The sequence below is a fragment of the Oryctolagus cuniculus genome, chromosome 14 (genome assembly GCF_964237555.1).
Source record: "Oryctolagus cuniculus chromosome 14, mOryCun1.1, whole genome shotgun sequence".
NCBI classification, from domain to species: domain Eukaryota; kingdom Metazoa; phylum Chordata; class Mammalia; order Lagomorpha; family Leporidae; genus Oryctolagus; species Oryctolagus cuniculus.
Window position 1 is genome coordinate 76857411 of NC_091445.1, and position 14950 is coordinate 76872360.

The window sequence follows — 14950 nt, forward strand, 5'->3', positions numbered from 1 at the left end:
CATGGTCCGTTCTCTGCCCAGCTACCACATTGCTTAGATTCTTCCTGCTCCCTCGGGGACCTCCCCCCCCCTTTCAAAATGTGCCCCTAGATCATCTATTTTCATCAAGGGATAAACTAGGCTGAAACTAGCTTAAAGTGTTACTGTTCTGTCTTCTGCAGGACTGGCCATGCAAGTGCGTGCTTTGAGTAGAGAGATATGAAAGACTTAGGAGGTGGGGAGAGTGTGGCTTAAAGCTTTCTCTGCAAGTGACCCCGCGAATCTGGTCAGAGCACACACGAGCAGCGTCCAATCTCGGCTGGGCTTTTTTCTTTCTTTCTTTTGCTGTTTATGAGTTGTTGTTTTTTTTCTTCAGTTTTTTACTCAATTTCCTGTTGAAAAATACTTTTTTAAGCAGTCTACTAAAGGAAATCAAGGAAAGAGGCTTTGGGGTGGGCCCTGGCAGAGAAGAGGAAGTGTGCACGCCAGAGGCTGGGTGTGGCCACGGAAGACAAGCGAGCAATGCCCAGCGGGCAGGCAGATTCTACAGGAAGGAGGCTGGCCGGGGCAGGCTGGCTCTGCTTAGGTGGAGAGTTTTCCTGAGGCCCTATTCTGCTTTTGTTCCTTGGAAAATTCTGTTATTCTCTTTTGAAGCCACAGTGGACTTAAAGCTTTCTGCGGTATGAATTAACACTGAAACCTGACCCGTGTGCAGGCCCCAAAGAGTCAGATTGCAACATGACGCTGGAGAGTGACATATAATCTGTGATTTGAAAAACACCACTGCTTATTTTGGATGCATATAATGAATGTCTTGTCTGCAGGTCGCACGGTGCATAAATGAACCTTTATTTACATGGTGTATTTTTATCTTTTTATTCTTTGACCTTCCAACAGACTTTGAAAAATTCTTTTAAATGTACTCAGTTTTGTTTGATTTGAGAGAGAGAGAGAGAGAGAAAGAGAGAGAGAGAGAAAGAGAGATCGATCGATCTTCCATCTGCGGGTTCATTCCCCAAATGCCCACAACTAGCCATGGCTGAATATGTTGAAGCCAGGGGCCAGGAACTCCATCTTGCTCTCCCACTTGGGTGGCAGGAACCCAAGTACTGAAACCATCATATGTTGCCTCAAAGGGTGCACATTAGTGGGAAACTAGATCAGAAATGCCGTAGCTGGGGTCGTAGGAGGTGTGTGTGTGTTTGGGGACTGGCAGCATTGTGGCACAGCAGGTAAAGCTGCCACCTCCAATGCCAGCATCCTGTATGGGTGCCTTTGCAGCTCTGTGGCACCACTTTTGATCCAGCTCCCTGCTAATTCACCTGGGACAGCAGCAGAAAATGGTCCAGGTACTTGGGCCCCTGCCACCCAGGTGGGAGACCCAGAAGGAGTACCAGGCTCCTAGCATCAACCTGGTCCAGCCCTGGCTGTTGTGGCCATTTGGGGAGTGAGCCAGCAGATGGAAGATCTCTGTCTCTTCCCTCTTTCTAACTCTGCCTTTCAAATAACTAATTAACCAACTAAATAATGAAAAAGATCTTAAAAGAAAGGAAGGGAAGAAAGAAGGAAGGAAGGGAGTGGTGTAGCCAGGATTCAAACCAGGCACCTGGCATGGGTTGCGGGGCATCTCAAGTGGTGAATTACTGTCCACGCCAGATGCCAGCCTCCCTGCTCCACAGGCTTTTAGAAATACGGACACTGCTTCTGGACTTCTGATACTACTAGGGAGAACCCCAGGGAGTCCCTGTCATGCTGTCTGCTTTCCCTACAGAATGTGCCCTGTGTGGATTAACGCTATCCTGGTATCTTCCACAATCCATCTGTTCCTTCAGTCACAGGCTGCGATACAGGCCAGTGGGTCTCTAAGTGGGGCCCCCGAGATGCCTCCAGGGATTTCGTGAGGTTAAAGCTGTATTCATAATAATGCTAAGAAGTCACTTGTCTTTTTCCCTGTGCCACGTTTGCACTGATGGAGCAATGGAGGCAGTGCGTACAACCGTGGGCCCCTTAGCGCACATCAGGACAACACAGGCAACAGTGCAGTTGTAGTTAAAAAAAAAAAAAGTCATTTACACGGCGAGTGCTGTGGTGTAGTGGGTAAGGCTGCTCTCTGATGCTGGCATCCTGATGGATGCTGGTTTGTGTCGCGGCTGCTCCACTTTCTATCCAGCTTCCTGATAACGGCCTGGGAAAGCAGCAAAGGATGGCCCAAGTGCTTGGGCTCCTGCACCCACATAGGTGATCTGTAAGAAGCTGTGAGCTCCTGGCTTCAGCCTAGACCAGGCCTGGCTGTTGCGGCCATTTGGGGGTTGATCCAGCAGTTGGAAGTACTGTCTCTCTGTTCCTCCCTCTTGCTGTAACTCTGCCTTTCAAATAAATAATTTTTTTAAAGATTTATTTATTTATTTGAAAGAGTTACACAGAGAGAGAGAGAGAGAGAGAGAGAGAGAGAGAGAAGTCTTCTATCTGCTGGTTCACTCCCCAGTTTGCCGCACCAGCAGGAGCTGCGCCAATCCGAAGCCAGGAGCCAGGAGCTTCTTCCAGGTCTCCCACATGGGTGCAGGGGCCCAAGAACTTGGACCATGTTCTACAGCTTTCCCAGACCATAGCAGAGAGCTGGATTGGAAGTGGAGCAGCCGGGACTCGAACTGGCATCCATATGGGATGCCAGCACTGCCAACTGCAGCTTCACCCACTATGCCACAGCGCTGGCCCCTAAATAATTTTTTTAAAAAAGGTTATTTAACTTGGTAATGTCCTTGTTAAGGCAACAAGAATTATGAATTTGGTTAAATACATATGCATTTTTTCCGTTTTAAGCAGTTCTGCCCCATACTGAGATATGATGACTACCCTGTGGTAAGGCACTTGGGCAATTGTTTGAATTGCCAGTTGAACTTGACCCTCTTGTGATGGAACATTTTTATGACTTACAGATAGACTGTGATTACACAGGATTGGATATCTGTAGACATTTTCTCAAAAATAAAGTGAAATGCACAGAAACAGAGTAGAATGGCGGTTATAGTGGGGAGGGCAGGTGGGGTCTGGGGGATGGAGATGGAGATCAAAGGGCGCAAAGGCGCAGTACTGTAAGTCTAGAGACCCAAAGTCCAGCCTGAGCGCTGTAGCGTGCACAGTGTGCCGAGAGAGCGGATTTCCGGGGTTCCTAGCACACACAGGCAGGCCTAACTCACAAAAACAAATGCGCAGTCATTTTTGAGGATGTACAATGGTCCTGAGAACACAAAGTTCGAGGAGCACTGATTTAGGCAAAAGGAGGATAACGAGGACAAGGCATACAGGGAAGAGCAGAGGGCGGAAAAGCAAAGAAGTCAAGTTCAGTGACTCCCAGGGTGACGGGTGAGGCCTGCTGCTGTCGTCCCACTCCCCCGGTCAAGGACATTTCACTCTGATACACAATAGCAACCATATGAATTGCATAAATTATTGTTATAAATTATGATTAAAACCACTCCTATAATTCTTTTTCTCTTTGTAATTTATATGAATGTATAATTATCTACATCACAGATATGGTAACTATAGAACGATTCAGTGTTGACTACAGTTATTGATTTTGCACATTAGCAACTTTAAAAATTTCATGCAAATTGATAGATGCTTGAGAGGAAGATAGAAAATGACGCCTGGTGGCGCCCTCACCTGCTGTCGTGGGAGAGGAGTCTGACGCAGGCCGTGTGGCCGCAGTACAGGGCGTAGGCCAGGGGCGTGCTCTCGTTGATGTCCCGTAGGCTGCTGTCCATGCCCAGCTCCAGCAGAGACTGGACACACTCTGCCTTTCCTGCAGCCGCAGCCCAGTGCAGAGGCGTCCTGGAGAAGCGACATGGGAAAAGCACGCGTGTCCGAGGCCGGCCGTGGGACAGCTCGCGCAGCCAGCCACAGCTCCTGCCAGCTCAGAGCTGGCTCGCGGCAGGACAATCTCCCCGCTATTTACGATACGGAAATGGTGCGTGGCAGACAGGGCTCATGGATGATGGCGTATGAGGGTCTGGGCCTCTCCTCTAGCCCTAAGTATTCCTTTGCTTTCACCTGGCCTGGACTTTCAGAGAATTTCCTGGAAGAAGAAGTAGTAGGTCAAAGGGTATGGTGGGTTATTTAAGCGCCTGTGTGTTCCAGGAGCACTGACTCAATTTCTCCTCCCACCAATTGTGTGCCTGTTGCTTCCCCAATGCTGAGGACTGCCACCATCTTTAAAATATTGTCCTCAGTTTGATTTGCAAAATGATGTCTGGCTGTTATTTTTCTTTTGCATTTCTTTAATAGTAAGTTCGAACTTCGACATGTTTACTTGCCATTTGAGTTTCTCCATTGAAATGACTCATTCCGCCCTTTTCCATTTTCCTATTATGTGTTAGTGTTTTTCTCACTAACTTGAATGAGCTTTCTATATATTAAAAGGAGCAATCTTTTATGGATTCTCTTTATACAAACACTTTTTCCAATTCATTATTTGACTTAATTTTTAGTGATTGTTTCATAAAAAGATTTTAAAAATATTCACATATAATTTCCTCTTCACTTTTTTCCATGTTATGCTTAGAAAATCATTTTTTTTAAAAGATGTATTGATTTACTTATTTATTTGAAAGTCAGGGGGCCGACATTGTGGAGTAGCAGGTTAAACTTCCACCTATGACACTGGCATCCCATATGGGTGCTTGTTCAAGACCCACTTGTTCCACTTCTGATCCAGTTCTCTGCTAATGTGCCTAGGAAAACAGCAGAAGATAACCCAAGTGCTTGGGCCCCTGCACCCACTTGGGAGACTGGGAAGAAGCTCCAGGCTCCCAGCTTTGGCCTAGCCCAGCCTGGGCTGTTGCAGCCATTTTGGGAGTGAACCAGCTAATAGTTGGTTCTTTTTCTGTTTCTCTGTCTCTCCTCTCTCTATAACTCTACTTTTCAAATAAATTTAAAACATAAAATAAATCTTTAAAAAGAAAGACAATCAGAGTTACAGAGAGAGGGAGAGACAAAGAGAGAGAGGTCTTCCAAATGGCCACAATGGCCTGGCTGGGCCAGGCTGAAGCCAGGAGCCAGGAATTTCTTCTGAGTCTCCCACGTGGATGGTAGGGGCCCAAGCACTTGGGCCATCTTCTGCTGCTTTCCCAGGCCATAGCAGGGAGCTGGATCAGCAGTGGGGCAGCCAGAATACGAACTGGTACCCATGGGGCTGTACCTGCTACGCCACCACACCAATCCCAGAAAGTCAGTTTTTTTAAAGGCCAGAAGACAGACGAATATTTCCAAGTATTTAAACCTTTACTAAATTACAAAACAGTATTTTCTTAAGAAAATGAAAAAGAAAGAGTTAGACACTGGGAAAAAGTATCTGCAAATCACGTGTGCAACAGAAGGCCTATAACAGTTACACAGAAAGCCTGGGCTGGGGTTGTGCTTAAGCTGCCATGTGACTCCATCCTCCCTTCTGGGCGCTGGTTCAAGGCCTGGCTGCTCTACTTGCAACCCAGCTCCCCACTAATGCACCTGGGAAAGCCATCTCTGCTGCCTCCCAAGGCACACTCGAGGGTAGCTGAGTTGGTCATGGAGCCAGAAATTGAACCCAAGTTCTCCAGCGTGGGACATGAGAGTCCTAAGCACTCGGCCAAATACATACCCTACTATTTTTTTTCTCCAAAACTCTGAGTAGAAGTGAGATTTTGCATGATTCATTTAAACAGCGTCTGCTAGTTTCTACCTTCTAGAAGGCAAAGGCTTGGGTTTCTCTTCGATCAAGGACTCTGTGTTTGGCAACTTGTCCCAGGGGGGTTTAAGTGTTCCTGATGTATAGAACACAGTTTCATCTGAAACAGAAGTTTGAGAAGCTGCAGGTTATGCGAAGCAGAGAAAAAGCTTGCTATAGGAATCAGTTACACCTCCGCAGATATTTACCCTAAAGAAATGGGTCCTTTTTTTTTTTTTTTTTTTTTTTTTTTGACAGGCAGAGTGGACAGTGAGAGAGAGGAAGGTCTTCCTTTGCTTGCCGTTGGTTCACCCTCCAATGGCCGCCGTGGCCGGCGCGCTGCGGCCGGCGCACTGCGCTGATCCGATGGCAGGAGCCAGGAGCCAGGTGCTTCTCCTGGTCTCCCATGGGGTGCAGGGCCCAAGCACTTGGGCCATCCTCCACTGCACTCCCGGGCCACAGCAGAGAGCTGGCCTGGAAGAGGGGCAACCGGGACAGAATCCGGCGCCCCAACCGGGACTAGAACCCGGTGTGCCGGCGCCGCTAGGCGGAGGATTAGCCTAGTGAGCCGCGGCGCCGGCCAAGACCAACCATTTTAATCCCTCTGACCATCAACATGCAAGAGGTCCAGAAGAATAGGGGGAGACTTCTATTGTTCTGCTTTGAAATGAGGGCAGGGGAGCACAGAGATCACCCCTAATACGCCCAGAGCATCTGTGGCCAATCGGTCACAGTTTCACGTTGATCTAAGCTACAGTTCCTTGCTTCTGTCCATGCTCCAGGACAGTCCAGTGAGCATCACAGACCATTCTCGGCTGTCACAGTAGGGTGAGGAGCGTCAGGGCCCACGAGGAGATAAATTCAGCCAAGACCAGCAGTGGGGTGATGTGGTAGCAGGAGATGATGGGGACAAGATGCAGTGCTCGTTGGGGTATCGGCAGCCAGGGAGTGATTAACAGGCGTGTAGACATTCCGCAGAGAGTTCCCAGAACTATGGAGCGAGGAGAACTTGATAAAAGACTGTCCTCCCTAAAGAGGACTGGGCTGTGGATGAAAGCAAAGTGCGACCTCATAAACGCGTGAAACTTGGGCCATTTAAACTATGCATGCCGCTTCTGGGCCACGCGGTCTGTGCCACTGCTCTTAGGTCAGTTCTACAGCATCTTAAATATCATGGATTTACCACGAGTGTTAACATCTAGGAGGATTCGTTCTGTATCCCCTCCCCACCATCTGCTTATTGTTTATTGCTATTTTATTTTTCTTCCTTTCCACACAAATTTTCTCTAGGAAAAACTTTGTCTAGGAAAGAGAAGGACGAAAGGGAAGGCGCAGAGACTACACATGCTTAAAGTGCTGACGGCCAAGGAAATTCTGAACAACTCAGCCGTAACAGACACTAACTTGTCAACGTGAAGGCACAGGTGCGTGTTGGAAACAAGACGGAGGGCACCACTTGACCAGCACTTGAGGCCCTGGAGGTGAGTGTGCGGGTGGGAGTGGGACTCTCCCCGAGACTGACTTCCCTCTGCGCTCTCCTGGGACCTGTGCTTTTCCTCCTCCACTTAGCTTCCTCTCTTCTTGAGGCCTGTCTTTGGTAAGCATGCGGCATCATAAATGGGAAATGTTTTATTCAGAGTTGGAGTGTTTTTTAAAATGTTATTTATTTGAAAGGCAGAGTTATGACGATGAAGAAGAAGGAGGAGGAGGAAGAAGAAGGAGGATGAGGAAGAGGTGGAGGGGGAGGAATAGGTGAAGGAAGAGGAAGAGAGAGAGAGAGAGAGAGAGAGAGAATCTTGCATCTATTGTTTTGCTTTCCAAATGTCCACAATGGTCAGGGCTGTGCCAAGCTGACACCAGGAGTTGGCGCTCAATCAGGTCTCCCAGGTAGATGTCAGGGGCCCAAATCCTAGAGCCATATCCTCTTGCCTCCCAGGATGTGCATTAACAGGAAGCTGGAAATCTATTGGGAACAGAGCCAAGACTCGAACCCAGGTACATGGCATCTTTTTTTTTTTTTTTTTTTTGACAGGCAGAGTGGACAGTGAGAGAGAGAGACAGAGAGAAAGGTCTTCCTTTTGCCATTGGTTCACCCTCCAATGGCCGCCACGGCTGGCGCGCTGCGGCCAGCGCACCACGCTGATCCGAAGGCAGGAGCCAGGTGCTTCTCTTGGTCTCCCATGGAGTGCAGGGCCCAAGGACTTGGGCCATCCTCCACTGCACTCCCGGGCCACAGCAGAGAGCTGGCCTGGAAGAGGGGCAACTGGGACAGAATCCGGTGCCCTGACCGGGACTAGAACCCGGTGTGCTGGCGCTGCAAGGCGAAGGATTAGCCTAGTGAGCCGCAGCGCCGGCCCCCACATGGCATCTTAACCACTGTGCTGAATCCCCCTCTCCCTGCCAGGAAGATCTGGAAGTGGGCAAGGTTTCTTTCAGCCCTCCTTTTGGAAACAAATTCTTTTCTTTTTTAGTAACTCATTCACCTCATTTCACATCTGCTTCTACTTTCTTACCTGCTCAGGGTCAATGCCTGCTGCTCTTAGGAAAAAGTCTTGTTTCAATGATTTATGCTTTAATTTTAACTAAAGCCATGTTAACCACCTCCGGATTCCAAGAACCATGTGGAACCCCAAAATTCTTTCCCTGTGTTTTAAGAATTTCAGGTATCAACGTGTAGCAGGGATACATAGGTGGCTAATTTTGCACTTTTACTGAAGAGAGTTAATTAAAAAAAGCATAATATGCAAGCCCCACACAGGTGGCCCTCTGTATCCATGAGTTCTGCATCCACAGATTGAACCAAGCATGAATCAAAAAATTTGAGGGACTGGTGCTGTGGTGCAGCAGGTTAAAGCCCCAGCCTGCAGTGCTGGCATCTCATCTCAGTCAGGCTTGAGTCCTGACTGCTCCACTTCAGACCCAGCTCCCTGCTAATGCACCTGGGAAAGCAGTGGAAGATGGCCCGAGTCCTTGAGCCCCTGCATGCAGGTGGGAGACCCGGAAGAAGCTCCTGGCTCCTGGCTTTAGACCAGCTCAGCTCTGGCCGTTGTGGCTATTTGGGGTATGAACCAGTGGATATAAGACCTCTCTCTCTCTCTCTCTCTCTCTCTCTCTTTCTCTTTCTACCTTTCTCTGTATTTCTTTCAAATAAATAAAATAAATCTTTAAAAAATATTTGAAAAGAAACTGCCTCTGTACTGAACACATCATCATTCCCCAGGCAAGATAGTATAGCAACTATTTGCATAACATTTATACTGATTTAGAAATTATAAGAATTTGGAGATGATTTAAAGTATATGATAGGATATGAATGTTTTATATGTAAACACCATACGATTTCATATAAAGGACTTGATATCTAAGAAGGTGTAGGTGGGGATAGGACAGGGAGTTCCTGGAACCAGTCCCCTCACTCCAGACACTGAGCTATGACTATACTTATTTTCAGTAGTCTTGTTATTATATTTTTCTTATATTTCCATTGACTCAGTGCCTAACCAAAACAAAAGTTAGGCAAACGGCATTGTAGGTGAAAAGCTCTAAGTCTGGAAGAGGAGACAAATCTTCCTTTAGGGGCCAGCATTGTGGTACAGGGCGTTATCTGCCACCTGCAGCACTGGAATCTCATATCTGAGTGCTGGTTGGAGTCCCGGCTGCTCCACTTCTGATTCAGCTCCCTGCTAATGAGCCAGGGAAAGCAGGCGGAGGATGGCCCAAGTGCTTGGGTCCCTGTACCCACGTGGGAGACTTGGATGGAGTTCCAGGCTCCTCGCTTTGGCCTAAACCTGGCTATTGTCATTTGGTGATGGAAGATCTCTCTCTGTCTCTCCCTCTTTCTCTCCCTGTGTGCCAACTTTCAAATGAATAAAGAAATCTTTCTAAAAAATGTTCTTTAGTTGCTAACTATATCTTTTTTTTTAAAGATTTATTTTATTTATTTGAAAGACAGAGCTACAGAGAGAGATAGAGACAGAGAGAGGTCTTCCATCTGCTGGTTCACTCCCCAGATGGCCGCAATGGCTGGAGCTGCGCCGATCTGAAACCAGGAGCCAGAAGCTTCCTCCAGGTCTCCCATGTGGGTACAGGGGGCCCAAGGACTTGGGCCATCCTCCACTGCTTTCCCAGGCCATGACAGAGAGCTGAATTGGAAGAGGAGCAGCTGGGACTAGAACTGGCGCCCATATGGGACAAACAATACATCTTTAGTGATGGAAAGAAAGCACAAGAAGAACTGTTAAGGCCCCGTCTAAATCTTTGAGCCCCATAGTTTCGAATGCTCAGCCTGTGTGATTGTCTTCTCTGGGCAATAAGGTCTTGTTGACTTTACGACATGATCCGGGAATTAAGAAAAAAATGAATATCCACCATGAAGAATAGAAAGGGCACGTAGCTGGCAGCTGATTTTCAGGAAGCCGTGTGAGAACACTGCAGACAGCAAACAGTGGAAAATCTGACAGTGTTGCTCAGTTGCTGCGACTCTCTCCATAACAATGATTTCCCCCTCGCGTCACCAAGATACATCGAGCTATGCTGCTGGTCGTATTACTGGAAGTAAGGAGACAGTTGGATAGGCTAACCCCTGAAGCGTCTGCATTTTGAGACCAACACGTGGAGAAGGGCACTGGCAGGGCCGTGCACTTGCAGGGTTGCCATGGCTACCTGTCATCCACATCCAGGGCCTGCAGGTTGCACTCGGGGACCCTGGCCAGCTCGCTGATAATGTCGCTGAAGCCCGCGGCCGCCGCGATGTGCACACAGGTCCTCCCACTCTCGTCATCGTGGTTGACGATGGACGGGCCCTGGGGGTGGCTCAGAATGATGGAACACAGAATCCTGTTTCCGCTCTGGAAGACAACGGCACAGAAAGCGCATTAGGATCAAATCCACCGTTCCTGCCTGTAAAGCGCAAAGTTTAAAAAGAAAATAAAGCCAAGAGAAAAAGAAAAAAAAAAAAACAAGAAAATACATTTTATACAACGGACTGCAAATATAGTCCCTGCAGTGAGTTTTCCCTTGTGTCAAATCCTGCAGGGATGTTGGGTCTCCCGCCAGAGCTCAAGTGTCTCTCACAGTTAGCAGAGTAAGGGGTGGGGGGATGTAAATGAAGACGGCGTGCAGGTATGATCCACCGACATCAGGGCAGGTGTGGGGCACGGGGCCCCCTCCACGACACCTTGCGCAGCGAGTCTGCTCACTTGGCTCTGGTTTTGCTGTTGAGGCTGACTACAGAGAAACTGAGTCAATGTTAATGAAAACGAGAGATGAGTCCTGGCTTCCTCCTTTCCTCCAGGTGTCTCTCTCCACTGCTCATGGCGATTTTTATTTTAATAAATACCATGGTGATTGGTGTTTAGTGTCCTGTTGGCTTGCGTGGGGTCAGAGGTGGGGTGAGGCCTACCTTGTGATTGGCACATGCTTGACCCTAATCTTCCCTGAGTCTGTGCCCAGCCCTGCCAGGTGCGGAGGGTGGCAACAAAGGGGTGGAGCAGCAGATCCCTGAGACTCTGTCCCAGGGAGCCTGGGAGGTGGAATGGTGAGCGGGGCACTGTGGACCCATCAGACTTCCCTAACAAATCAAATTCAAAGGTAAAGTGAATTTCCAGATGGCAGCCGCAGAATGGTTTGTGGCTGCCCGGATCACAACCCCATAAAGTGGGTCTTTTCCTTCTCTTCCTCACACATCCTCATCCTCCCTCAGTCCTGTGGTCCAACACTGACTTTTCAACAAGCCGAGTTCAGTGGTTTAAGTCCCCTGGCCTGCCCGGCATCAGGAGTCTGCCACACGACCTACACCGAAGCTTCCGGGCCCACTTGATCAACCTTCCAAGGTCCTTTCACCTGACGCCGTGTAAACATACTTGGAAGGGGTGTGGAAGACATTCCCCAAAGTCAGGAGACACTCTTCCTGAAAAGCACTAGTCATCCCGGGAGGCCAGCAGAGGCCAGCAGCCTCAGCTCAGCGGAGCTGCCTTTTTGTTTACAGTTTCCTGGAAGAGCAAAGGAGTTCAGGTTGCCAAGGTGATTCAAAAGGCAAACGCTTGCGCACAGCTTCCCCTCTGCCTGGAAGAGGAAACGTTAAACAGCGATGGCTAAAACAAAGCCCCGCTCTTCTCGCTCTCTTCTTCCTCCGTGCCTGACCCTTGGGAAGTGGACAACTGAGGTCAGGGTGGCTGTCCAGCACCGCACCCCGCAGGGATCCTGCTCGCCCAGGCCCAGGTAGCAGACCTCTTGGGAGCTGTAAAACTGTAGACGGCTTCTCTGAATTGATGAAGAAAGACGCACCCCCCCCCACAAGCTTGACACCTTTCCCCCAAAATACCCTTTCAAAAAAACCCACTTTAAAATGTTCTTTCTAAAAATTTTGAGTGGGCTGCAAGATAGATTGATTGATTGTCCACCTGCTGGTTTATTCCCCAAATGCTGGAACTGGGCCAGGCTGACACTGGGAGCCAGAAAATCAATCCAGGCTTCCCGTGTGGATGGCAGGGATGCAGCTACCAGAGCCATCACCTGTTATCTCCCGGGGCGCACATTCGCAGGAAGCTGGAATCAGTAGCAGAGCCGGGACTTGAACGCTGGCACTCTCGAATGACGTCATCCAAAATAGGATCATAAGCATTAGGCTAAATGCTTGCCCAGCCAATGCCGATTGTTCTGAGTTTGTTGGTTAATTCCTGTGCCTCTCTATCTGGATCTCACTTGTGACATTATCACTTGTGTTCTTCTTCTTCTAAATAAGATACAGCTGGGAATAAGGGAGATAGTTACAATGCCGAGTAAAAGATCTGTGTCCCGTGCCTTTCTAAGCTGTTCCATGTAATAACAGTCCTGACAACAATCTCACACGTAGGCACTATTATTGCCCCTGTATTGTAGAGGTTAGAAAATGCAGACACAGAGGGACTAAGTAACCTGCTCAAGGTCACTGCTAATAATGAGCAGAGCCAGGCTCCACAGTTCCTGTATGCATAGTCCTTGTCTTTACCACTTTGGTCAATGGAGTGGTCTGTGTATTTGCCACCTATGTGCTCATGCTGGGGGAATTCAAGTGAACACTGTTGTTCTAGACCTGTGATCTCCATGACTGTGTTGCTTGCTTTGCAAACTCAGGCAGTCTTTATTTATTTTTAAATGCACTATTTTCTTTTTTTCTAAAGATTTATTTGTTATTTGAAAGGCAGAGTTACAGAGAGGCAGAGAGAGAGAGAGAGAGAGAAAGAGAGAGAGCCGGGCCAATCTGAAGGCCAGGAGCCAGGAGACTGTTCTGGGTCTCCCACACAGGTGCAGGGGCCCAAGAACTTGGGCCATCTTCTACTGCTTCCCCAGGCCACAGCAGAGAGCTGGATCAGAAGTGGGACAGCTGGGATTTGAACCAGCACACATATGAGATGCTGGCACTGCAGGCAGTGGCTTTACTGGCTACACCACAGCACCAGCTTCTCAGGCAGTCTTTAGAGTTACATATTAGGTACCTTATTTAAAATTTAAAATTTTTTTAAAAACAATTTAAAATTAAAAAGTTTTTATTTTTTAAGGTTTATTTATTTCTTTGAAAGGCAGAGTTATATATAGAGATGGAGAAAAGTGAGGAGAGAGAGGGAGAGAGAGATTGAACAATCTTCCATCTAGTGCTTCACTTCCCAAATAGCTGTAATGGCCTGGCCAGGCTGCACCCAGGAGCCTGGGACTCTACCCAGGTCTCCCACGTGGGTGACGGGGGATGAAGTACTTGGGCCATCTTCTGCTACTTTCTCAGGAGCATTAGTGGGGAACTGGAATGGAAGTGGAGTTGCAGGGATTCAAACTGGCACCCATGTGGGATGCCATTGTTACGGGCAGTGGTTTAACCCACCAAGCCACAATGCTGCTCCATAGTTTATTTTTGATCTATCTGAAAGACAGAATTACACACACATACACACACACACACAGAATGAGAGAGCGAGTGAGTGAGAGAGAGAGAGAGGGGAGTGCACATAATTGATCTGTTGGTTTACTCTCCAAATGCCTACAACAACCAGGGCTGGGCCAGGCCACAGCAAGGAGCCCAGAACTCCATCCGGGTTTCCCACATGGGTGCCAGGGGCCCAAGCCTCGGGCCATCTTTCACTGCCTTCCCAGGTGCATTAGCAGGGAGCTGGATTGAAAGTGGAGCAGTTGGAACTGGAACTGGTGCTCCTGTATGGACTGTAGTGTCCCGCACGGCAGCCTCACCGCCAGTGCCATGAGGCCTGTCCTGGAATTAGGGACTTTAAAAGTGTCCCCAAGGTAGCCGGCGCCGCGGCTCACTAGGCTAATCCTCCACCTTGCGGCGCCAGCACACCGGGTTCTAGTCCCTGTCGGGGCGCCAGATTCTGTCCGGGTTGCCCCTCTTCCAGGCCAGCTCTCTGCTGTGGCCCAGGAGTGCAGTGGAGGATGGCCCAAGTGCTTGGGCCCTGCACCCCATGGGAGACCAGCAGAAGTACCTGGCTCCTGTCATCAGATAAGCGTGGTGCACCAGCCACAGCGCACCGGCCGCGGCGGCCATTGGAGGGTGAACCAAGGGCAAAGGAAGACCTTTCTCTCTGTCTCTCTCTCTCACTGTCCACTCTGCCCCAAGGAAGGCTGCTGTGGAGCATGCTCATGAGAATCTGGGGGAACCCCACAGAGCCCTGGCCAGTGATCTCCTGGTGACAACGTCCCTTCCTAGCAGTTGGGCCTGAGAGAGGCTCACAGCTGGGAGGCCAGGGGCGGGTCACAGAAACCAGCGAGCCCCGGCAGGGAAGACCTGGGCTTGTTGTCCAGATGGGACCCGGGAAGAATGGAGCGTGGGGCTGCGCTTGGTGGGAAGGCCAGGAACAGGGAGCTCCAGAATCCTGCGGCTGCTGGATGAGGACTTCGGACTTACTTGTTCTTGCAGGAGGTATTTGTTTAGCGTTCGTTCGCAGGTAATCGGTAACTCCTGCCCGTGTTCTCTGAAAGCTGTCAGCAACTGAGTTCTGCTTGTTTTCTCACGAGGAGGAGAGCCGGGAAGCCTGACTCATAGAAAGCCTTGCCAAGAGTGGAGCTGAATTAATGTGTAATAACGGAGCTGCAGGCACTTGATCAAAACGAGACTCCAATATCCGGGTTACGAACGCAATTTCTTCTAAGTGACCTTTGAGGGAGTCTGGCGGGAGGGGCAGGTCTAGTTGGTTTACTGTTGACATGTCTGGGGCGTTACTTCTGTGGTGGCTTCTTAGAGGAACTCCAGTCTCCTTCCTTCTCTTGAATGCCAAGCTATGT

General features: G+C 49.0%; 1 protein-coding gene across 3 annotated transcripts in view; it reads right to left on the reverse strand.

Annotated features, from left to right (window-relative positions):
* ANKRD55 (ankyrin repeat domain 55) overlaps positions 1–14950 on the reverse strand; it is a 118042-nt gene that overhangs the window by 13659 nt on the left and 89433 nt on the right. For all 3 annotated transcript variants that reach the window (XM_051853444.2, XM_051853443.2, XM_051853445.2), the window contains 2 exons: positions 10346–10530; positions 3646–3813 (listed from right to left, as the gene is read on the reverse strand). In XM_051853444.2, the coding sequence (XP_051709404.2) occupies positions 3646–3813; positions 10346–10530 (353 nt within the window). The remainder of the gene's footprint in view (positions 1–3645; positions 3814–10345; positions 10531–14950) is intronic.